Raw genomic sequence first — 25,462 nt, 5'->3', positions numbered from 1 at the left:
GAAGAACACTTTAGAAATGAGTTGTTACTCGAATGACTTCTGAATCACGAAAGAGACCGACAGTCATCGGTCTGTTTATTTTATGTCTTCTTTGGCATATCGATAACTATAAAAATAGTTTATAGCGCATACACGCTCAAATTGGTTTACTCCAATTTAGGATACATATCAGTCCTTCCCTCTTCGGAAGTTATTCGATGGTATTATTATCATTTACAAATCGATAGTTACTATTAACAAATTATTAACAATTCGAATAAAGAAAATTGAAATTTACTTCTATTTCTTCGCGTTCTCTTCGAACGCCACGGCAGGCCATCGAGCGCCAAATTAGTATTCATCTTTCGTTTTCGATTTGGCTTCCCCGGCGGTAACTCGTCGTTTCGTCTTCGCAAGTCACACTCCGGAGATCTCTGGAAAGGCATCTCATAAAGCACCTCGCCGATTATATTGCGTGGTGGTGGTGATGGACCGGAATTATCGACATTGTGATCGACATACACCACCTTCGTCCAACGCCTCCGAATGCCCGTATCGTCAACGACTTTGATTTGGCTTCGGCGCGCTGTAGTAGTCATTCGTCTTCCAACTGTAGTCTGTAAAATATTTTTACAAATACGTTTACGAGAATTAGCTTTCAACCATTTAGACTGATGGTTACTGTTTCTGTACCATAAGGCATCATCAGCCATCAGGCTGCCTAAAAGATCTTTACTGGTCATTTTGCCAATACCGTTATTATATCTAGTCGATATTTTATTATTACGGTTATCACATTTAGTTAATGGTACAATTTTATCGTTTTTGTTTGGTATGACATTAATCATATCGATTAACAATTTAAAATGATAACATAAAACATTTTGAGAAGAAATAATTCCTTCCATCGTCATATTATTACTAAAATGTATTAAAACTAGTCCAATTAGATCCTCCTCTGCGTATAAGTACTTTGGGTCAAGTAAAAACATTCTAATTACAACTTTAACCATTCGAACTATTCTCTCCGCCTTGGCATTAATAGCAAGATTATCAAGATCTCAAAAAAGTGAGGACTTAATAGAGGACCACTACTTGACATTCTGTCTGGAAACCCATATTTAGCAAAATATGCTAACAGCAGTTTGATCAATTCTTCACATTTCGTTCTATTTTTTATCCATTTAACTTCCATCCAATTTAGAAAGCTATGAACGTTTAATAAATTAACGTGATGCTTAAGGTAGACACAGTGCTGTTGTATTCTACCAAAATATATTGTGGAAGTAATCCATTTCGTATTAATCAACTGTTTTGGTTGCACTGCCATAATAGCAGAAGTATCACAAGTACTAAAATTTCTGTCCAAATTAGCAACTGACTGCTTCAATGGGACTCGCAAACAAATATCGGCATTATTATCCCTTAGTTCATTGGGAACGTCAATAACTTTCCTATAAATAGGTGTGTCAAATTTAAAAACCATCTCGGCTTCATTACCTTTAATAGGAGTCAAAACATCTTTGATGAAAACATCAGACAATTTAGTCTTGATATAATTCATTAGGTCGTTGTGTTGTTCAATTATTCTGTTTTCAGGTATTTGCTTATCAAAACTATTTCGCCAGTTGGGAAAGAAAACATCCAACCAGGTTCTTCCAAATAAAGGAACAAAATCATGATCACTATCCAATACCAGACGTTTTAATTTTGCCTTTATATTACGAAAAATAACAGAAACTATAACTTCTCCAGCAATTTTCAATCGAGAACCGTTTACCACTATCAAACTTTTAGAACTTTTCTGCAGGGGAACATTGTATTTAGCCAAAAATAGCTTCTTTCCAATTACAGAAACGTCGAAGCCACTATCAATCTCCATCTGCATATTAATGCCTTGAATAGCTAGTTCTAGTAAACATGGATGACTTTTGTTAATGGAAGAAACATGCATGCACTGTAATTCACCTTGGTCTGAGTCATCAGTCTTGTCTTCCCAACAATTTATCTCACTCGACAAATTATCGTCCGTATTCGTACTGTTTTCTTTCAAGTTGATGTTGTTGATTGGACCCCTCTTTAAATGCTCCAACTTCGGGCACCTCCTTCGAACATGTCCTCGAACTCCACAATAGTAGCACACTCGTCGGTCGATTACTAGTTGCTCATCGCTTTTGAGTTCCACCGGGTGAACCACTGCATCCTGGTACCACCTTTGTTGTTTATGGTGCCGCTCTTGTCTAACCCGTTCAGTCTCCGAACGATGATTCGCGCGATTGTTGTACTTATTGTAGGGTTTTGCGTTGCGCTCGTCATCACCTGGAAAATGTCTGTAGCCTACTCGGCTCTTCACTGGACCATGCCCTTGATTTAAATTTGCCAGGCGTTGGAAAAAGTTATCACGACTTCCAACAATAGTAGCGATTTGTTTAAAAGAATTGTCTTGTGTTAATGTTTTGCATTAGAAGCAGCTAACTCCCATATGGATATTATTTTCTCGACTTGAGCTAGATTCAATTTGTCCCCATCTTCCGCTAATAACTTTTGTCTCAAAGCGTCATCCGACAAGCCAATGAGTACGCGATCAAGTATACGATTCTGTTTATCACCCTTGAAATTACAATACTCAGCTTGGAGTTTAAGCGAAAAAAGAAATTCACTGGCTGTTTCACCAGACTGTTGTACTCGGGACCCAAATTTGAAACGTTGGATTAAGGCTGAATCCATTTTGTCCAATTTTCGCTTAAGTTTTTCGATTAGCTCTTCAAGTGGTGCTTCATCAAGCAACCGCTCACTAAAGTACAAATTCTGAGCCACTTCAAAAAGATAATCACCTCCAAGAAGGAACATCTGGTCTTTCTTGTCGGCATCTGCTACTTTATTGATACGAAAATGGTACCCCAGCCGCTTGAACCAGGACGCAAATGATTGCCCTTTGCGGTACGGATCGATATTTGGTGCTACGTACGATATCATTTCCATAGTTTTTAAAATCAATAAAAAAAATCAATCTGAATAAGGAAATACACCCAAAATAATTCGGATAAATGTTTAAAATAATCTGTTACAATGATAAAAGCATTCTACTTAAAATATCTCAATTGGTATTAAATAATTAACTCACAAAAGCAAAGTACTTCCACTGATCATTAATAAAACCGAAAAATCTCACCAAAAATATAACATATAAATTATTCAAAACCGTTTCAATTTAGAGCGTATTCGCCATTGATGCGAAAAAAAACGGCTTTTTGTCCAATTATGTTTCGAAACAATACACTCTTTCACGACTATTGTAACCCTGAATCAAAAGAATTAACTAAGCGTGTTCAGTAGATAAAAAATTCCAAATAAATGAAACAATGACTGTCGCAAACAAAAGAAACTTACCGCAATCCAATAAATATCAAACCTAAAAATTGTGCTCCGGTATCTTCCGCGGACTTTTATTCTCAAGGGGAAAAAACCTGTCCGCCGGCAATCGCCGCTATCTGTATGGAATATAAAGAGAACCACTTATTAATCACAAATTCATTAGATTCAAAAAAAAAACTTTTCTTTTGTCGTTCCAACTCTCTGTTAAAATAAATAAAACAATAAGTGTATTTTTAATTTAGCATAATTATCGCTGGCTAAACACAATTAAAAGAAAAGATAATTATTAAACCATGTGAAAAAAGTCCTTTTCACAACTTTTTTTTCTGTGTATTGTTGTTAATTGTTTCAATCAAAGAAACCACTATCCTCGCCAATATCATACACCACAAAATGGTGTTTTCGAGCACTACAACGTGTTTTCACTAGCTTTTCGGGCTTTTTCAAGCTCTTTTCAACCTTCTATTCTTCTCCGGAACGTCTCCGTATGTCCTGACCGCTGTCCCGCATTTGCTGTTGTTGCTAAAAATTTTCCTGCTGCCACCGACGGTACGACTCTAGTTTGATTTGTCCGTCACTTAATTTCATACCGGTAGCAGCACTATTTCGCACACGCGCACTGAACCTTTTTCCTCGTCGCCAAATAATATGTACGGGAACGAAGCGGAAGTAAAAGGGCGGACACTTCTATTAAATAACCGGGAAGATTTAATTAAAAGGTTTTCGGAAGAACACTTTAGAAATGAGTTGTTACTCGAATGACTTCTGAATCACGAAAGAGACCGACAGTCATCGGTCTGTTTATTTTATGTCTTCTTTGGCATATCGATAACTATAAAAATAGTTTATAGCGCATACACGCTCAAATTGGTTTACTCCAATTTAGGATACATATCAAAACGAAGAAAATAATTTATGTTTGATACGTCTATTAATGACAATGGCAACCCCACCACAGGCGCTGTCAAGACGATCATTTCTGTAGATAAAATAGTTTGGATCTCTTTTAATGGAGAGTCCTGGTTTTAAATACGTTTCAGTTATAATGGCAATATGCACATTATGAACTGAAAGGAAGTTGAATAATTCATCTTCCTTACCCTTTAGAGAGCGGGCATTCCAATTTAGAACTTTCACACAATTATTTGGATCCATTGAAACGGAGTCCGATAACAATTTTTTGTGTGTACTTTATACCAACCTGAACAGCTTCAGGAATGGTATTTGCTTTGAACATTGCATCAATCATGTGATGCAATTGTTTAGTTAAAAATCAAAATCGGAAGCAGTCATGCTACCTGAATCGGCAACATGACCATTATTTTCCGTTGGGACATGGGTATAAACCTCATTTTGAGAAGAGAAATTTTGTCTACCAGCAGCGATGTTTGGAAAAATTGGAATTTACTGAAGTGCTTGCTACCCGTTGACGAGCGGCAAAAATTGTTTGTGAATTGTGGTGGGTATGAATTGCTTGACCGGTAACCGGTTTCGAAATTTGAGCGTTTGAAAAATTTCTACCCGTCGAATCTGGGATCCGATTGGAATTTCCCGTCATCAATTTTGCACGGGAATTCAAAACTTTTTTGCGTGAAGGGCATTCCCAGAAATTGGATTTATGTTTGCCCCACAGTTTGCGCACTTAAATTTATTGGAATCTTCTCTCACAGGACACGCGTCCTTGGCGTGAGCGGTTCCACCACAAATCATGCATTTAGCATCCATGTGACAATGTTTGGTTCCATGACCCCACTTTTGGCACTTACGGCACTGGGTAGGGTTTTGGAAATTTCCCCAGGCCTGCGGAAATGTTCCCATGTAACACGGACATGAGACATAATACAGGCCTTTTCCAAACTTTTCATATTATTTAGTTCACTTTTGTTAAAATGAACTAAATAAAATTCTTGAGAAATGCCCTCTGGGAAGTACCAGAATGGGATTTCTTTCTCATCTTAATTACTTGGACTGGTGAAAATCCAAGTAATTGAGAAATTTCAATTTTAATCTCATCCAGTGATTTGTCATCACTGGGGAGACCTTTCAAGACGACTTTGAACAATCGCTCAGTTTTGTCGTCGTATGTGAAGAATTTATGGCGCATCTCAGTTAAATAGTGAAGAAGACGTTTGCGATCGTCAAAGGATCCCAGCAAAACGCGGCAGTCACCCTTCCTAGCAATCTGAAATGAAACCTTGATCCCCTGAAGGTTACTCAAAATCTCATTCCGGAAGCCAGAAAACTCGGCAACAGATACCACAATTGGCGGAATCCTTTGCTTTTTCGCATGAATCGAATCACCTGGGCTAGAGGTATATTCAATTTGCTCAATGTCATCATTAATCAAATCGAACTGATTGCTCAGTTCGATTGGAGAAGAATTATTTCCGATATTGGAGTTAGAAGGAATATCTGAATTCTCCAGCTTCCTCCTATTTTTTCCGCGCTTGGGCAGGACGGTCTTGACACCTTGTTTCTTTGAAGGAAGTGGAAAATTCAGAGACTCCCCCTCCCTCTTGTTTTTGTTAATACTCATTGCCGAGCATGGAGACGTGACCTCCTAAGAGGTTTTTCCCCAGAACGGTGTCCCTGCAGGATTACCACCGCTTGTCGGAATTTTACTTCCGCAAACGGGTCCAACGTAAAACGAAGGCACGGGTCCTTGCAAAGATCGTAACGGGATCAGTGGGTACAAATAGCGCTAAGAAGCACCGTTGAAATTAAAATAGCTTCGGGTAGTATTAAAAACTTCCTTCCGCAAAGAGAGAAAGAACCGCACAGCACGAAAGCACGATGCGGTCTGTGATTTTCAACGACTATCGTACAAATGGCAGATCCATGCCGCATCAAGGAGTATACCGACTGTTCACTGCACTTTGTCTCTTTGATCGAACCTGGCTTCGAAAGACCAATAATTATGTTCTGTTTTCGATCTATATGCTTACAGCGATCGATACACTTGGTTTCTCAACTGTTTCTAATCCCGAAACACAATCCAGATTGCATCGATAATTGCACTATTGCACCCCGTAGGATTATTTCTTCCACCGCACTACAAATAACATTCAGGTTAATGGGAATGAAGACACACGTTTATTATAATGATGACGACCGTATATTGCGACTTGTATTTGCGCGCACTGAGATGTAACTGATTGTATCTACCTAGCTCTATTTGGTTGCTATCATCTTTCTCCTATCTTCGAGTGATCGCAGAGATAGGTTGAGCGGATGTATCTACATTGGCCTTGCATATGATGCTGTACTTGGATAGAGAGTGAGTTACCATCTCGCGATCATCAGTTATGCTGATGCGCGTAGCAGAGTGGGCCAAAATGTAAAAAAGGAATAACTAAACTGTTCGATATTTTACACTATATTCATCCAATAAATGATAACAATTCACCACGCGTTTAAATGGGCCTCTCACGTTTTTCACTGCATTGACTTTGAAATATTTCTACCCTTGGTGCCACAATTTTTTTTTATATTCAGATGTGTCCGATATGTAACTTGGTTTGTGGCAGTAAATAAATTGATATGAAAGTGTGTGTGTCTCGTATCTACTGATTTCGGATAGTTTTGTAATGAAAACACCTTCATTAAAATTAATATTTATTTTCTTTCTCTCATACATCTCCAAGATGATACACAAAAGCTATGCCTGCGTTGAGTGGGCTCTCATACATTGTCCTACGTACCCTCCTGTCTTTGACATTTTTCCTAGTCTAATGGGGCTTTTGCGCCGCATACGGAACTGTAGTTGCTGTAGCCAAATTTACATCACAAGTTTATACTATTCCATTGATAAAAACATTTTATTTGTATACAGTGGACCCTCCATGAGTCGATGTTCTATGGCTCGATACCGACTCAAGGAAGCATGCCATATTGCAAAAAGGGTTATTATGATGGCGCCTTCGACCGTCAAGATCGACTCAGGGAGTTTATTTAAATGGATCAAGGAGGGTTGACTGCATTTGTATTTTGACCTATATTGAAATGTAGTAGTCTTACATTAAAAGTGGGGGCATTATTGGAAGAGTAAACTGTACTCGTCTTCTGTACCTGTAGAGGCATTTCACTCAACAAATATCATCATCGATATTTCCCACAAGCTCACGTTACACGGATCACACGAAATTGTTCAGTTTTATGTTCACTCTGGTATTGTTCTTCCTAGTTATGCTATACACTGAATCAGTACGGACCTATAGTTAGTTTGACTGTTTTCGTATCAAAGTTGAGTGTAGAAATCGTTCATCAATTTCGTTGCGCAAAAATTCAATCCTCAATCAATGCGTGACATTATTCATGAACGTTTACTTTGTATTGTTAATTAACACATATCTAGTGGATTGGGGATGTTTCTGAGTAATGTTGCATTATTATGGGAACAAGTTGTTAAACTGGTTATTGATAGACTATTAAAGAGCATAACGATTCACTTCTGATAACACTTGCGGTTAAACTGATGAATAATTTTGAATATTTTTCAAAATATCTTTTTGAGTATAGATTCGAAACGGGAATACACAACATGGCGACATTAAACTGTCACCAGAAATTTATTTCTATTAAATATATAACTTTAACAATACATTAGGAAAATGTGTTAGGCTATGTACAAAGATTGCGTTGTCTAAACTATTAAATTAGGAAAGCAAAACTTAAACGCAATAGTTCAATGGGAAGATGTTTCGAGGCACACAGATACAGGAACTGAAATAAAAATCTTCTGTCGTCGATTGGGGGACATAGGAGGGAGGAAATGGCGAATTACTTAGTTCTGGGAAGTTCCATTGTAGTCGTAGAATCCGTTCATATTTACTCTGCCGGCGGGAAGATTTAAAATTGATACATACTGTTAACTTTACGTGCAGTGTAGTTGATCTTGTTCTCTATTTCATAGATATAACGCTTGCGCGTCGCTTTTTATTAAAATCAAAGGGCGGATGAGTGATTCGTTTGTTAATTTTCCCTATTCAAGCAATGCATGAGTTTTATCCCTAATGATGTCGCATTTATTCCTGTTTTCTGTAATCTTAACATGTATGAAGCTTACGGTTAGTTTGGGGCATATTTCAAACTGAGGTATCGGTGCAACGAGATCGAGATGTCTTGAACAGTTTTGGTGCGTAGTGCAAATAAAGCTCGAACCAGATGTATGTCGAAAAGATAATTACAAACCTTAATGGCTTCGGTGACTTACGATGGTACGATATGATATTAAAAATATGCTGTAACTATTGTCTGCTGGTATGCGAAAGAGAGCGTTGCTGGTGAAAAAAAGTGTAGTGTGAAAAGAGCAATCTATAGAACGTTTTGGCTTTTAATGAATCGCACACACTACTCGTTGATAGATCAGCCATCTCGAACCAAACTTACGGAGTCAGCTCGTCGGTTTCTTTGATGACTGAATTTGCTTCAATTGTCTCCCGTCGTAAAATCATCTCGCGGATGTGCTACAAAATGAGGAAAAATAATTCAAAATTTGCCTTAGAAAGTATAACATTTTAAAGTATTACATCTTGATTCTGCACCGCAACTATCCGATGTTGGATGGATGGTGAGAGCTGGCAACTATTTTGCTCCAAATCGTCCAGCGAAGCACGACGATGTAACTGGAAATAGAAACAAAAGAATTATACATTCTCTTTGGAGTTAATTTATTGGAATATATTTAAATTTTACCGCCTAATGGATTTTGACTGATAAATGTATTTCAACTTCAAATCAATTGCCCATTTCAATTTACCTAAAAACAAGTGGTCACTTACTTTTCCTCGGTTAACATGCTCCATGCTTGCATGTCGCATCGGTTGGGTAATCGTTGATTTCCGCCGGATCGGAGTAGGTCCGTCAAGCTCCAGATTCTCCAACATTTGCACCATACTGTGCCGCCGTGATAACGTTACCAAAGATTGCCTATGCTTGGTGTGATGTGTCTTCCCCATCCGGACATCGATCGCCTTGAAGTGGTTTTGAATCGCCAATCCCAGTTCCGGTGCCGCATCATCGTCCATTAGCACCTTACATCCTTTGAACATTGTGTATCCATCGCAGCCTCCAAAGATGTAACTTTTTACACACAGTGTGTACGTTTGCTCGAGCTTGAGCCACTCGTCACCAATCCTCACAAGCTTCGATTCCACCCGTCGCCCAGGTGGTTGTGATGGATCAAATGCAAATGACATACCGGCTATTTGTGGAAAACGACCTTCCAGCTTCGGGTAGGTGGACACTGAATTCTCCAATGCATCGTGTAATACTTTACCAGTAACTTCTAACACTATAAGCGGATCCTGCATGGGAATAATGTTCACCAGGTCACGCATTGTGAACGGTCCTGCTTGGTGAATCTGGTCGGATCGGAATGTTCCTGAGTTGATCATGACCGCATCTGCTCCGGTTGCGGCCAGCGCTACATCACATATCCAGTTACCTAAGTTTGTCTCCGATGTACGGATTGAGGCGAATCGACCGTCCAACTCAACGTGGAAGACACCCAGGATTTCGTCCATCTTAGACTCGATCGTTTCCGAGTACTTCTTCAGCTCTTCCCTCAGTTCTGGATCTTCGTTGTACTTCGTGGAGTTTACATCAACCTTTTCAACCGTGATGCTAATTTTGCCGCTCTCATTCCGTTCGGTGTTAATTCCGATCCTTGAGAACTGCCGAAAATCGGTACCGGACTTGATCACAAAAGTATCTTCAATGTTGAGTATTTCGAACACGTGGTCGTGCCCTCCGAGAATCAGATCAATATGACCACTGTGCTTGGCAAGTTCAATATCGTTCGGAGTCCTCATATGCGTCAACGCAATGATTATATCACATCCTTGATTGTGCAGTTCGTCCGCCAACTGGTTGCCGGCTTTAATGAAATCTATGTAAGTCACCTCGTTGGGATCAATCGTGGGCAGTGTGTCGAGCCATTCCTTCTCCACCAGTCCAATAAGACCAATTTTGACGTCATTGTGATGAAGAATATGTGTGATCTTCCCACCACCCAGCGGACGTCCCGTTTCATTATCCACCACGTTGGACATTAACCAAGGGAATGTGGTCTTCGTAACCCATTCAGCCAGAACGTCCAAACCGTGATCTGAAAATGCAAAAATTGTTCTGTGAATTATGCAAACATTGAACAACTTGTTAAGTAACCTACCGAAATCATGGTTGCCGAAAACGGCACAATGAGTTCCAACAGAATTCAAAACCGGAACCATTTGCTCGCCACGTGTGAAGGTACTCACTGAAAAATTACAAAATAGTTATTCCAGATATGCTGCTACCAAATCAAATTGAATACCCACACATGCTGGGCGAAAAAGCATCTCCGCTGAATAACACCAGCGGGTTCAGATGCGTGAACGTTTTGACGGCCGTACAAAATCGGGCTGCCCCACCGATCGGTTCCTGCTTACAGGTCGCATCAATGTTGTACACATCGTTGTAGTGCAGGATCGTCAGATTGCTGTGGATATCGTTGCTGGAAGTGCTGTTCATCCTGTCCTCGTCTGCGGTCCGTTCATTCACGTGGATGCCCTGTTTGATCAAGCTGCCCGGATTGAGGTGCCTCAGGTGGGGTGTGGTGGTAGACTGGAGTTGTGTTACAGCTCGCTTGCCGGCTTCTCTCACTTCCACCGATGCCTGGAAATGGAGAGAATTTGGGGAATGATTAAAATGCTTCGTTTTGGTAAAGACGTAAAGAGGTGGTAAGCTTTTATGGGACGATTATTTCTCATAGGACAGAATAAGTTGATAATATGTACATAGATTATGGGAGAATATTATTTCGGCTTTGAGGTAGACAGCTAGAAACTTCTTTTTTTATATACATGGCATCTAAGCCCATCCGCTAGAAAACATCCAGCTCCCCCATGAATTTAAAATATAATTGGTAATTAAACTGCTGCAGAAATGTATCCATTATTTAGTATTGGTCTGACTAAACTTAACGCAAATGTTTTTTGTTATGTTTTCTTGGATGATCCTGAGAATTCTACAAGAAATTCCTGCAAATGATTTTTGATTAATTTTTGCCTTTGTTGTACGCTTAATTTACGTAAAAGCTATATCATTGCACTATGGTCCAGGATACAGATTTACGCGGAAAGATGCATTTTACGCCAAAACTATATTTTTTAGAAAAAACTGTTGTTCTACAAAATTGTTCGAAATAGTAAGGTGCAACCAAAAAATAGGGTGGCCCATCATATAAAAAAAATAGAAAATATTTTTTTTTATTTTTCGGAATATTGACATGATATGTTCTACAAAGTTGTAGCGCAGCTTATTCCAATCAATTTTGCTATAAAAACTTTTTCTGTAGCTCTTAAGTTGGCTGATTTAGAGCAATTTTACCTAATTGGATTAGGGTGTACCTCACAAAAACAGTATTTTTGATCTACTTTTTTTGTTTTAGATCAGGGCTTGCAATCCAATGAAGATGAGCAAACCACGCATGCCTCATTCTCTTGCTTGCTTCACAAGCAGCTAGTGGTAGTGAGGAAACAAATTCGGCAAGCAACACGAAGCTTCGATGCTCTTGTCACACATAAGCTACTGAATCATACATGTTCGTTGTTTGATCGCCTACCGAGGGAAGCGATTGTAACGAACTCTTGTGTTGATGTCACTCCTGCGTTGTATTACGGGAGAAGATGATACATAACAAACCAAAACAATTTTGAATTTTGCAGCTGTTCTCAGGCTGCAATATACGAGACAAATGTAGCGCTTCTCTCTGAATACATGTTTTTACGAAGCAGTTTTGATCCACACGCGCAACAAAAAAAATGCGGTTATTTCGACGGGCTAGAGACTAATTGGGTATAATCTATCTTCTATATAGGGGAGATGACGGCTTTTGCAATTTTTGTTCTATTATTGTCCCTGTCAGGGGGTTTTCTATAACCAATTATGCTCAAATTTGGCCTAAACATTCTTTGCATATCAAAGAATATTGTGGCCGAATTTCATAAAATTTGGACAACAAAAACGCCCCTGACAATAATAGAACAAAACCTGCCAAACCCCTAATAAAAATGAAATGGTCTGTGTTCGTATCCGCATAACTCGGAAACGGCTGGATAGATATCCTACATTCCTTCAGAAAATAGGGGAACGGTTTAGCACTTCATTCCATAGCTCCTATTTCCATCCCATCAAAAACAAAGCAATGAAAAAGAATATGGTTTGTTTCTTATTTTTGTAATTTTGTTAGCAAAAAGAAGCCACGATATTGGTGCTGTATTTCTTTGTTTTGCGATGAAATGAATATATGTTCAGTGAGATAGAAAACGGAACAGTTCCCCTATATCTGTTATCGTTTCCAACGGGTTTATATGATATTTTTATTTTCTCATGCGAAAATCACGAGTAAGGGTGGAGAAATTATGAAAAACTTAAGATATTTCGCATGGGCAGTTCACAACGCGCATTTTCGCCTACTATGGAAGCGGTTAGATTTAGAAAGTAGTCGTATTTTACAAAGTTCTTCGGAAGGTCAAAACTATTTTGTTGAGAATTAGTTTATTTCGGAATTCATTGTTCATGAGACTTATGAGATAAGATATCTCGGAATCTGTACCTAAAGTCAAGGATGTTATCAATCATTTAGTAGTTTATCAATAACTCATCCCTAAAGCTGAGTTTCAAAATGTGTTGTATGGACATGGTGGACATCTAGTGCGAAGGCTTTTCTACAACTCTGTCTAATGGTTCGTTGTTTGAATTCCTTTAGTAACGGAGTTATAGCTATATAGTTTCAGTAACTTAGACTAAATAATAACAAAATTCCAATCATTTAGTTTAAGTTACTGCAATTAGGCGCTAGTATGTACATAAGATTTTCAGCAAAGTAGGATATCTAAGAATCTATTCAATTTAGCAAGTAGCTGTATTCTACAAATTTGTTTGGATGGTAAAAACCATTATGTTAAAGATTAGTTTTGTTCAGAATTCATCTACCCAACGGCGCTAATGTACGTGAGAGTTTCGGTAAGGTAGGATATCTCGGAATCTATTTAACTTAGAAATTCATCGTCTTCTACAAAGTTTATCGAAAAGTCAAAACCATTATGTTGGAGATAAGTTTAGTTCGGAATTCGCCCACCCAAAGGCGCTAGTGTACATAAGACTTTCAGCAAGGTAGGATATCTTGGAATCTATACAATTTAGAAAGAAGCCGTCTTCTACAAAGTTGTTCAAAAGGTCAAAACCATTATGTTGAAGGTTAGTTTAGTTCTGAATTGATCCATCGAACGGCGCTAGTGTACATGAGACTTTCAGCAAGGTAGGATATCTCGGAATCTATTCAACTTAGAAAGTAGCCGTCTCCTAAAAAGTTGTTCGAAAGGTCGAAACCATTATGTTATGTTGAAGATTAGTTTAGTTCAGAATTCATCCACTCAATGGCGCTAGTGTACAAAAGATTTTCGGCAAGGTAGGATATCTCGGAAGCTATTCAATCTAGAAAAAGCTGTCTTCTACAAAGTTGTTCGAAAGATTAAAACCATTATATTGAAGATTAGTTTAGTTCAGAATTGATTCACCGAACGGCGCTTCGGTACCGTAGGATATCTCGGAAGTTATTCAACTTAGAAAGTAGCCGTCTTCTACAAAGTTGGCCTGAAGGACAAAACCATCATGTTGAAGATTAGTTTAGCTCAGAATTCATCCACTCAATGGCGCTAGTGTACAAGAGACTTTCGACAGGTAGGTAGGATATCTCGGAAGCTATTCAATTTAGAAAGATCAAATGGTCAAAACCATCACGTTAAATATTAGCTTAGTTCAGAATTCATCCACCCAACGGCGCTAGTGTACAAGTGTCTTTAGGCAAGGTAGGATATCTGGGAATCTATTCAATTTAGAAAGAAGCCGTCTTCTACAAAGTTTGTTCGAAAGGTCGAAATCATTACGTTAAAGCACAGACAAACAGACATAACATATTGAACATTCACTCATCAAATTCATCGTCGTACAAACACTAACGACAACTGTTGATTTCAGTTAATTTGGCAAATCACGAACCAGATGGCGGTAGTGAGCAAACGTCAAACCAGAGCATATCCGATGCGTACGCCACGAGTAATCAATTGGCCAACTAATGATTATTTGAATTGACCAGTAAATCAGTGAACGATGGAGGTTTGACGAGTGTTATTTCTGTTTGACTGCGAAAACGACTACCGCAGTGATGGCATTGGGGGCAATCATCGATGGTGCAGCAGCGGTGGTTGTTGATAGTGATTGAAGGCATCACAGCTCTCTAAATTTCACATATTCCACTAGTTTTGTGTGCGCTAGCGCCACCTAGCGGATGAATACCATAATAATGAGATTTGAAATATAATGGTTCTGACCTTCCGAACAACTTTATAGAGAATCATAACTCTCTAAATGATACATATTCTGTGATATCTTATTCAATTGGTAGCCTCATGTGCGTTTCCGCCACCTAAAAAATCAATCTCGAGTTAAGGACTTTATTCACCGTAAGGTTTTGATCACAACTCTCAGAATTAAACAGATTCTGATATATAACAACTTGGTGTAATATCACAAATCTATTTTTTATAAGTTCCGAGATATCTAATTCTCTCATATACGCTAGCTCCACCAAGCAGATGAATTCTGAATTAATCAGACGTCCACCGTAATAAAACTTTGTAAAAAAAACACAACTATCACAACTTTGTAAAAAAAAACTATCTAAATTCTACAGAGTGCAAGATGTCTCATTCAACTGGGGATCTCATATACGCTAGCGCTGCGTTCATGGGTTTGATCTTTTTAACAACTTTGTAAAATATCGCAACTCTCTAAATTCTACAGATTCTAAGATTTCTAATTCAATTGATAGTCTCATATGCGCAAGCGCTGCCAGGCGGATGAATTTAGAAATAATGAGATGTTCATCGTAATGGTTTTGATCTTTCGAACAACTTTATGCAATATCACAACTTTCTAAATTTTTAAGATTCTAAGATATCTAATTCTGGTATACCTATATGCGCTAGTGCCGCCAAGCAGATGAATTCCGAATTAATTCGCCTTGACGAAGCCGCGCTACTGCCATCTCGCGGAGATGGACTTGTGCGTGAAATCACTGTATTTCGACATGGTAAAGATAGGAATTATTTTTGTGAAAGCTTTTAAAATGTGTTTAACAGAGTTATACTGAAATCTTTTGAATATGTATGGTTAGAATTTTGTAAAACTACATGTAAGGCTACTTATGAACACATGTTTTTTAATCGAAATAATTCGACTTTCGTGTTATTAATCTAAAAGTAGATCAAACTTCTAACCCGAAAAATCTAACTATTTTTGGCTAAAACGTGTTTTAAAGTTCTAATAAGCATTTTAAAATTGACGTCCTATATGCTTTGCCGGGTAAAACAAAAAAGCATCACCCAGCCCCCATTTTGTTTTCGCGCTGCCGTCAGGGCCAATTAGATGTTCCCCAAAGGGTTTGATTTTTCGAACAACATTGTGGAATATCAAAATTCTTTGAATTTCACTGATTCCGAGATATCCAATTCAACTGGTAGTCTCATAGACGCTAGTGCCATCTTTCGGATGAATTGCGAAATAAGTAATAAGACATTTTTGGCAATGGGTTTGACATTCGAACAACTTTGTAGAATATCACAACTCTCTAAATTTCACAGATTCTGAGATATCTTATTCAACTGGTAGTCTCATTTATTTATTTATTTATTTCGTCAACCGACGTAGACTAGTACATATACAATATACATGTTTTTCTTTATTTTCTTAATGCTATAAATACGGTATTATAGTGTATAAAAATAAAAATTGTTTGGTTAAGTAGTGTTTAATTTTGCGATTTAATGTAAATTTAGATGTGTAGGTTTCGAATTGTGACAACATATTTTTTTAAGTTCTGTCGAGACATTGTAAAGTCAATAGTTTCGCAGTGTTGATTATAGATGGCCATCATCTGATTGAGAGGTCCGACTTTTGCATAATTTGTACGGCAGTGAATAATTAAAAATGTATGTCAATGACGCAGTTGTCGAGATGGTATGAAACTTTAATTTCGATAAAATGTTTGCTGAATCAAAACGCTGCGAAACTATATAGTTAATAAATGAAACCATTGCAGTTTCACGGCACTCTTTCAAAGATTGAATGTTTATAAGCTAGCAGCGTGTCTCATATGATAGAAGTGGGAATGTTCTCCAACCTAATTTACGAAGAGCAAATAATAGGAATTGTTTTTGTACTGATTCTAATCTTTCTTCGTGTGTTATTGAAAATGGAGAACATACAATGCTGCAATATTCCAGTATCGAACTTACATAAGCAATATATAATGTTTTAATTGTGTATGGGTCATGAAAGTTATAGCAGAAACGTTTTATAAAACTCATCATATTATTTGCTTTATGAATAATGGTGTTGTAGTGGTCGATGAACGTTAGTTTGGAGTCTAAGATAATTCCCAAATCCCTAATTCTATCGCATTTCTCTACAACCTGGTTTCCTAATTAAATCGAGAGATTTGATGCTGTTCTTTTTCTGCTGAATGATATAAGGTTACATTTTTTTAGATTCAGTTGCAATAGGCTTTCATTGCACCATTCGTAGAATGTGCATATTTTGTTCAAATAGACGCTAGCCACCATGCGGATGAATTTCGAATTAATTAGATGTTGTTCACAATGGGTTTGATCTTTCGAACAACGTTGTAGAATGTCACAACTCTCAAAATTTTACAGATTCCGAGATATCCAATTCAACTGGTAGTGTCATATACGCTAGCGCCGCCAGGTGGATGAATTCTGAACTAATAAGATGTTGTCCACAATGGGTTTGATCTTTCGAACAACTTTGTAGAATATCACAACTCTCTAAATTTCACAGATACCGAGATATCCAATTCAACTGGTAGTGTCATATACGCTAGTGCCGCCAAGTGGATGAATTCCGAACTAACTAGATGTTCTCCTCAATGGATTTGATCTTTCGAACAACTTTGTAGAATGTCACAACTCTTTTAATTTCACAGATTCCGAGATATCTTATTCAACTGGTAGTGTCATATACGCTAGCGGCGCCAAGTGGATGAATTCCGAACTACAGTCAAACCTCCATGAGTCGATGTTCTATGACTCGATATCGACTCATGGAAGCAAATTATGCCATAGTAAAAAATATTTTTTGGGTTGCTGTGATGGTTTCTTCAAACAGCTTTCCAAGAATTTTCTATTCCACATCTCGATATTTCCATGAGTCGATGGTCCCTTCAATATCGACTCATGGAGGTTTTACTGTAATTAGATGTTGTCCACAATGGGTTTGATCTTTCGAACACCTTTGTAGAATGTCACAACACTTTAAAAATCACAGATTCCGAGATATCGTATTCAACTGGTAGTCCCATAGACGCTAGTGCCACCATGCGGATGAATTTCGAATTAATTAGATGTTGTCCACAATGGGTTTGATCTTTCGAACAACTTTGTAGAATATTACAACTCTCTAAATTTCACAGATTCCGAGATATATTATTCAACTGGTAGTGTCATATGCGCTAGCAACGCCATGTGGATATATTCCAAACTAATAAGATGTTGTCCATAATGGGTTTGATCTTTCGAACAACTTTGTAGAATGTCACAATTTTTTCAATTTCACAGATTCCGAGATATCTAATTCAACTGGTTGTCTCACAAGCCTACTAAACAAATATATACAAAATTTTCTATTGCAGAAAACCAAGCAATGTTATAAAAGAGAAGAGCGATAAATCTTTGCAAAAGATATTTTAGTTACCAGATAAAGATTATCGCTTCGGTTCTTTTTGTTCTGCTGTCCGAAACATGTGTGGTACCCAACTGTCAAATTCCTTCATTGACATTTAGATCCCCTATCCTCGCCAGCAAAAGATGTTCCGGACAGCGACGACAGCGACAATCTTTATCTGGTAACTGAAATATCTTTCGTCTTTGCCCCCATCTGCAGAGGATAAAGACAACGCTGAGTTCCAGTTTATTTGCAACATTTGCAACAAACATGGAGAGGTATATGTTGGGAACTTTCCAAACTGCAATAACTTGTATATTTCAGAAATAAAACAACAGATGGTTAAGTTTATGTCTAAATATTGATAACTGATACTTTTTTTGTCTTTATGAAGGAGACTATCAGCCCATAACTGATACTTATTTAACCTAACACATCGTCGAAAATCGATTAATTCTCGAAATGCGCGGCAGGCGATCATTGTCCTATTCTGTTGCAGTTTGGGACAAACGTTTATTGCGAGTTGAGTTTGTCCTAACATTTACAAAAAAGGAAAATGTTGTTGTCATTAGCAATGTTGTTGTTTTACATTCCCTGAAAATAACACATCTAATGGGTGGCCACTAAATAGCGGGAATGGAAAAAATGGCTCGGGAAGAAAACTGCAAAGAAGTGCAGCTCAATCTGTATTACGTTATTATAAATAGTAGTCCTTAGTATTTAAACATAGATTAATGAATGATAGTGTATGGTTCGTATTAGTTGCGCGGCGTAGTTTAACGGATGCCATTTCCGGATGCTGCTTCTTATCCTATTGATGAGGTGCTTCGTGTCTTTGGCCTTCAAATCACGTTTGTACACAATGCAGCTCAGTAGACCAAAAATACTCAAGCAGTTTTCTAAACATTTTCAAGCTTAATATTCTCCACCGTGTACTTTTCCCACAATCTTTGTTCGCTTAAAAGTACTGTACAATGCGCGCCACAGTACTTCCTGTTTTCATGGCATGTTCTATAATTGAACATGCTGGAGTAAAAGTTTGTGGGCGACAATTTTCTGAATATTCTAAGAATTTTTTCACATAAGTATTATTTCTCTGAAAGCATTAATGTTCTCATAGAAAATAATTGAATTACTGAAATTTTCGTTTTTTAGAAGCTACACGATAATAAGAGTTTGTTTTTATACTTCAACATTTAGGTGCATTCCCTATTCTCCACCATTCTTTTATTGCACGCTTCCAGCATGCGAATGGTGAACGTACGTTGATTGTGTCTATTGGCGCTTTGATGTTGCATGAAGAAGAAGAAGCAGAAAGATGATAATCGAAAAAATCTCCACGGGAAACCATACGGAGAAGTTTTTAAAATTCTTCTCAAAAATTCTAGAAGCAATTTAATTAAAAACGGTAAGCAGTACGGGGTTGGACTTTTCTTCTACTCTATAATAAACACAATATTTCTATTCGAAATTTGATTTTCTAATATTACACTTAAAACACAGTATAAGAAAAGTCCAACCCCGTACTGCTTACCGTTTTTAATTAAATGGATTCTAGAATTTTTGAGAAGAATTTTAAAAACTTCTCCGTATGGTTTCCCGTGGAGATTTTTTCGATTATCATCTTTCTGCTTCTTCTTCTTCATGCAACATCAAAGCGCCAATACGCTGTCTTACTACAGTACTGAACGAATTAAACATGTATGTTCTCAATGCCATGTTGTAGCATGAAGCAATCCTTCTAGGTTCCGACCCGTAGAAATGGAACTTCCGAGCAAAACAAACCAGTAAATTATGCCAGTAACACAAGCAAAGCGAGAGAGAAGCTTTGTTGCTAAATGATGTTGTGAGTAGGTTGCAACACCGAGCAACAATACTTCATACGCAAAAATGAAGCACGACAACTCTCCCGTGCAGTATTTGTGCGACAAACACAGTACATCGAATATGTGTATCTCCTCTCTCTCGATGAATCTGAGAATTTCCATGCAACAAATTATCATAGAGTATATTCACAAATCTGCACTTTTTACAAGCCCTGTTTTAGATTTCTCGAAAAAGTCGTCTTCAGGTGACTTTTAGAGCTTGAAAAAATGCAACTTTTGATGGGTAAATATGCTCAATATCTTTTACCGATCAAAAGTTATAATTGTTTTTCTGTCAAAATTACATTTTTTTCATAAGTTGATATCTCCGGTTAGGGCAGACCAAAAAAATATGTTTACACGGCATTTGGAAGAGAAATTCATATTCCTTATTATGTCAAAAAATTGGAGATATGTTATTTTTTTATCTCAAGTTTTACCAATTTTACTAAAATCATGTTTTTAAAATAAAAATGATATAACTCGGCAATGGAAGAAGATACAGACGATATTCTTATAGCAAAACACGCGTTTTGGAAAGCCCCAAAAGAAGGTGACATTTATGAGAAATGAAAAATAAAAAATCTACAGCTTTAACACTTTTTATAAGTTTTATCATTATCATTGTATTGCAAGATTTACGAAAAGATGCATTTTCGGCCTAAAGCATACTTTTAAGATAAAAAATTTGTTCTACAAAGTTGTTCTGGATACTCGGGCCCTTATTATAGAGTTACTGAAAAATAGGGTGGGCCATTTCATAAAAATGTGAAATTTCTATTTTTTTTATTTTGCGGAATATTGACATAAAATGTTCTACAAAGTTGTAGCGCAGCCTTTTCCAATCAACTTTACTATATAAACTTTTTATGTAGCTCTTAAGCTCACTTGTTTAGAGTAATTTTACTTACCAGAATTAGGGTGTCCCTCAAAAAACAATATTTATGATTTGCTCATTACATTTTTTATTTTTCACGGATGTCATCTTCTGAAGACTTTTGAGGCTTTCCAAAACGCGTGTTTTGCTATAAGAATATCGTCTGTATCTTCTTCCATTGTCGAGTTATATCAATTTTTTTGAAAAAAACATGATTTTAGTAAAATTAGTAAAACTTGAGATAAAAAATAACATATCTCCAATTTTTTGACATAATAAATAATACGAATTTCTCTTCCAAATGCCGTGTAAACATATTTTTTTGGTCTGCCCTAACCGGAGATATCAACTTATGAAAAAAATGTAATTTAGACAGAAAAACGATTATAACTTTTGATCGGTAAAAGATATTGAGCATATTTACCCATCAAAAGTTGCATTTTTTTGAGCTCTTAAAGTCACCTGAAGACGACTTTTTCGAGAAATCCAAAATAAACAAATTAGATTAAAAATACTGTTTTTTGAGGTACACCCTAATCCAATTAGGTAAAATTGCTCTAAATCAGCCAACTTAAGAGCTACAGAAAAAGTTTTTATAGCAAAATTGATTGGAATAAGCTGCGCTACAACTTTGTAGAACATAACATGTCAATATTCCAAAAAATAAAAAAATATTTTCTAATTTTTTTTTATATGATGGGCCACCCTATTCTTTGGTTGCACCATAATGATGGCCTTACTATTTCGAACAGTTTTGTAGAACAAGAGTTTTCTCTAAAAGCTATGGTTTTGGCTTAAAATTCATCTTTCCGCGTAAATCTGTATCCTGGACCATAGTGCATTGCTCCAAAAACTAACATTTTATATGAGACCCGGAAGCCTCCTTTCAAGAGGCCCAGAAGCCTCCTTTCAAGAGGCCCGGAAGCCTCCTTTCAAGAGGCCCGGAAGCCTCCTTTCAAGAGGCCCGGAAGCCTCCTTTCAAGAGGCCCGGAAGCCTCCTTTCAAGAGGTCCGGAAGCCTCCTTTCAAGAGGCCCGGAAGCCTCCTTTCAAGAGGCTCGGAAGCCTCCTTTCAAGAGATCTCGAATCCTCCTTTCAAGAGGCCCGGAAGCCTCCTTTCAAGAGGCCCGGAAGCCTCCTTTCAAGAGGCCCGGAAGCCTCCTTTCAAGAGGCCCGGAAGCCTCCTTTCAAGAGGCCCGGAAGCCTCCTTTCAAGAGGCCCAGAAGCCTCCCTTCAAGAGGCCCAAGCCTCCTTTCAAGAGGTCCGAAGCCTCCTTTCACGAGGCCCCGCACCCTCCTCTCAAGAGGCCCGCCAGCCTCCTTTCAAGAGGCCCGGAAGCCTCCTTTCAAGAGGCCCGGAAGCCTCCTTTCAAGAGGCCCGGAAGCCTCCTTTCAAGAGGCCCGGAAGCCTCCTTTCAAGAGGCCCGGAAGCCTCCTTTCAAGAGGCCCGGAAGCCTCCTTTCAAGAGGCCCGGAAGCCTCCTTTCAAGAGGCCCGGAAGCCTCCTTTCAAGAGGCCCGGAAGCCTCCTTTCAAGAGGCCCGGAAGCCTCCTTTCAAGAGGCCCGGAAGCCTCCTTTCAAGAGGCCCGGAAGCCTCCTTTCAAGAGGCCCGGAAGCCTCCTTTCAAGAGGCCCGGAAGCCTCCTTTCAAGAGGCCCGGAAGCCTCCTTTCAAGAGGCCCAGAAGCCTCCTTTCAAGAGGCCCGGAAGCCTCCTTTCAAGTACACGTTCACATTAGAGGAGCGTGAGTATTTAGAATGTCTGGCGGCTACACACATTGATTGTATGTGATTTTGTAAACCATCACCACAAACAGGTAGGGTGAGACTTCGGCTACCTGTTGGTGATGTTGGTTTTCGTCGTTTTCGTAGGAGTGCCATCAGTTTGGACAAATTGACGTATGAATCTTTATTTACAAAATCAATAATATTGAAAATTAAAGAATAATATCATTTTTTTAGTTCATTTTACAAATATGAATCAGTTTATGACTTGAAAAGGCAAAATGCATGAACAGTATCCATTTTTTCTGGTCGAAAATGCTTCCAGAATCCTTCATAGGTACTCAGAAGCAGAGTCTCTTATTTCTCGTGTATACATGGATGAGACAGTGTGCCATGAGCTACAAAATCCCACGTAGCATCGATTCAGTGCGACGAGAGAAGCTAGCGCGGGCATAAAATAACTGAGTGAGCGTGCCTCAATGTACGGCTCATGAGACTCATCTCATGCGCTAGGAATGCATAGCTGGTTTTACTTAGGCGACAATATTATTGAATGAAAATTTCTCGCCCAAGCATGTTTTACCCACCTCCGCTGTTGTTTACAAAGGTTTGCCATGGCAAACAGCGCATGAGCTGTTCGCATTGAGAAGTCTCAATGCGGCTCTCCAACGTTAATGTGAGGTACACAAGCTTCGTGAGACTCGCGTGCGCTACATTTTATGTGCGCGTAGCAGTCGTTGCTCAATTGATATTGAGCATATTTTTTGTACGCGTTCACAGTCGGTGAAAGTTATTTCGTGAAATCATTATTGTTTGCGGTATTATTTACGAAAATAAAAAAGAACGACTAAAATTTTCAATTTTTTTTTGGGTGACAAAATCGGGTCGAAAGCGTGTTAAAATCGCTACGGGAACGTGATAAAATCAGAGGTAGACAAAATCGGGGAGTGACAAAATCGGGTCAACACTGTAACCTTTTTATACACTTCTACCCTTATTGAACCATGGTAAAGAAGACTCAAATAAAAATTTGAATATGTTATAGTTTGTCACAATTCATTATCCATACGTTTAAACAATGGGATGAAAGTAAAAATGGTATTTAAAGTCTGTTCAGATTACGAGCTTTCCAGCTTGGCACTTTGTACAATAAGATGTGCTAACGTTGACATTAAGATACTCCTTATCTAGTGACAAAGCTAGTAGTTTGATTAGGGACGTTCCGATACATCAAAATATCGATATTTGATTCGATACGATAATCGAATCAAAGTATCGATATCACCGATATATTGGATTGAAAATATCGATATATCGGAAAATCATATGATATTTCAAAAATAAAAATATTTAGAATATATTTGTAGTAGTTTTTCAATTACGATTGTATTACTGTACTACTTCTTCACAATAATTATTATAAATGACTTTTTTTCTATTACTTAATCCAGTGGCGTTTCCTTAACCTCAATCTACCTGTGCACTGGATTTTAATTTAAGGAATTGATGTGCGGAAACGCATAGAATAATTATATTTTGCTGGGCTTACACGACTGATATTTTTTTATTTTCTATTTGGGCTGCCAAACTTTTCATTTTTGGTGTCAGTGCACAGGTAAAACGGGTGAGGTTACGCAATGCAACTGACTTAATACAATCTGCTGCTAGAGTGTTCCAGTCCAACAATCATCGGTGATGGCGTTCGTCGTAGTTTTAACCGATAGCGGCTGCGTTGTCGGCATGATACTAACCTCGCTATTTTCCGTTCGCCCGAAAAAATTAACTTAAGATTCTAGAAATTTGCTGAAATTCCACTGACATTTTTTTTGTATTTTTCCTCGGGTTATTCTGATTCTTGACAACAGAAAATTATCTTTTCGGAATTTCCACGAAAGTTTTTAAAGTTTAAATTACTTTTAAGAAAATCTGTTTTTTAACGACAAAATCCATTGGAATATTCTTAACTAAAAAAGGAAATTCTCCTAAACTTTCACGAGAAATTATCGGTAGGAAATTTTCTTCGATTTTCACGAGCATTCTTCAAAATTTACTTAAAAAGTTCCATCAGAAAAAAAAATCAAAATTTTCATCAGAAAACCCGTAGGAAATTCTCTTTAATTCCTACGGAGCATTATTTTGAACCAAATTTTCATATGCTTTCCAATACTTCTAAATTCCCTTTTTCACGAATCTCTTCATAATTTCTAAAGTTGATTTATTTAATTTATCATAGGAACACGTCAAATATATAATTGAATTCGCATTAGAATTCAAGGATGAGGCACAACGGCGCGTCAATACAAAGTGTCGAGCTGCCAAAACTTTTTGTGATGACAGCGCACACCTCGCACCATCCGCGCTACCGAGAAAAAATCGCTAAACCATTAAAAATACCAGATCCAGATCCAAGTATTTTCTTTCACAAAATACAATGCAGTTGTTATTTTAGTATTACTTTGTTTTGATTCAGTATATCGATATCGAAAGCAAAAATATCGATATAACCGATATATTGAAAGCAAAGTATCGATATGAAAATATCGGATATCTAAACAAAAATATCGATATTCCGATATATCGGAAGTATCGGAACGTCCCTAGTCTGAATTAGCAACCCTATAACCAGAGACCGGCGGAGTGAAAAACTGTCGAATTGGCAACGTATGAAAATGCATGAAATCGCGAAAATAATGCTGGCAGCACTTGAACTTTTTGCTTGCTTCTTATGGAACGTACACACGGTCAAGCAGTTTGACCAACATTGACTCCACCTCTCGTTTATTCAAACATTCGTCAAGTTTCACCAACAGCGACACGAACAACCAATTTATTCGACCAACAGTATCACACACGAACGACCG

The 25,462-nt window shown here is 37.9% G+C and overlaps 1 protein-coding gene and 1 long non-coding RNA gene across 6 annotated transcripts in view; both read right to left on the bottom strand.

The window, feature by feature from the left end:
- Positions 1 to 37: 37 nt before the first annotated feature.
- LOC134214173 (uncharacterized) lies at positions 38 to 4,115 on the bottom strand. 2 transcript variants are annotated; one of them, XR_009979688.1, is made up of 3 exons: positions 3,814 to 4,115; positions 3,370 to 3,470; positions 38 to 596 (listed from the first exon to the last, which is right to left on the bottom strand). It is a non-coding gene; the product is annotated as an uncharacterized LOC134214173 (long non-coding RNA). The 2 variants fall into 2 exon arrangements; XR_009979687.1 differs by having other exon boundaries at positions 3,370 to 4,115.
- A 2,841-nt stretch (positions 4,116 to 6,956) lies between these two features.
- LOC134218363 (snake venom 5'-nucleotidase) overlaps positions 6,957 to 25,462 on the bottom strand; it is a 112,445-nt gene continuing 93,939 nt past the window's right edge. For all 4 annotated transcript variants that reach the window (XM_062697303.1, XM_062697305.1, XM_062697304.1 and 1 more), the window contains 6 exons: positions 10,674 to 11,010; positions 10,526 to 10,612; positions 9,135 to 10,462; positions 8,883 to 8,978; positions 8,743 to 8,819; positions 6,957 to 8,186 (listed from right to left, as the gene is read on the bottom strand). In XM_062697303.1, coding sequence (XP_062553287.1) covers positions 8,138 to 8,186; positions 8,743 to 8,819; positions 8,883 to 8,978; positions 9,135 to 10,462; positions 10,526 to 10,612; positions 10,674 to 11,010 — 1,974 coding nt within the window. In that variant the 3' untranslated portion in view covers positions 6,957 to 8,137. The remainder of the gene's footprint in view (positions 8,187 to 8,742; positions 8,820 to 8,882; positions 8,979 to 9,134; positions 10,463 to 10,525; positions 10,613 to 10,673; positions 11,011 to 25,462) is intronic.

The sequence above is a fragment of the Armigeres subalbatus genome, chromosome 2 (genome assembly GCF_024139115.2).
Source record: "Armigeres subalbatus isolate Guangzhou_Male chromosome 2, GZ_Asu_2, whole genome shotgun sequence".
Classification (NCBI taxonomy): Eukaryota; Metazoa; Arthropoda; class Insecta; order Diptera; family Culicidae; genus Armigeres; species Armigeres subalbatus.
The sequence above is the reverse complement of the archived record's forward strand: the minus strand, read 5'-3'. Positions and strand labels throughout refer to the sequence as shown.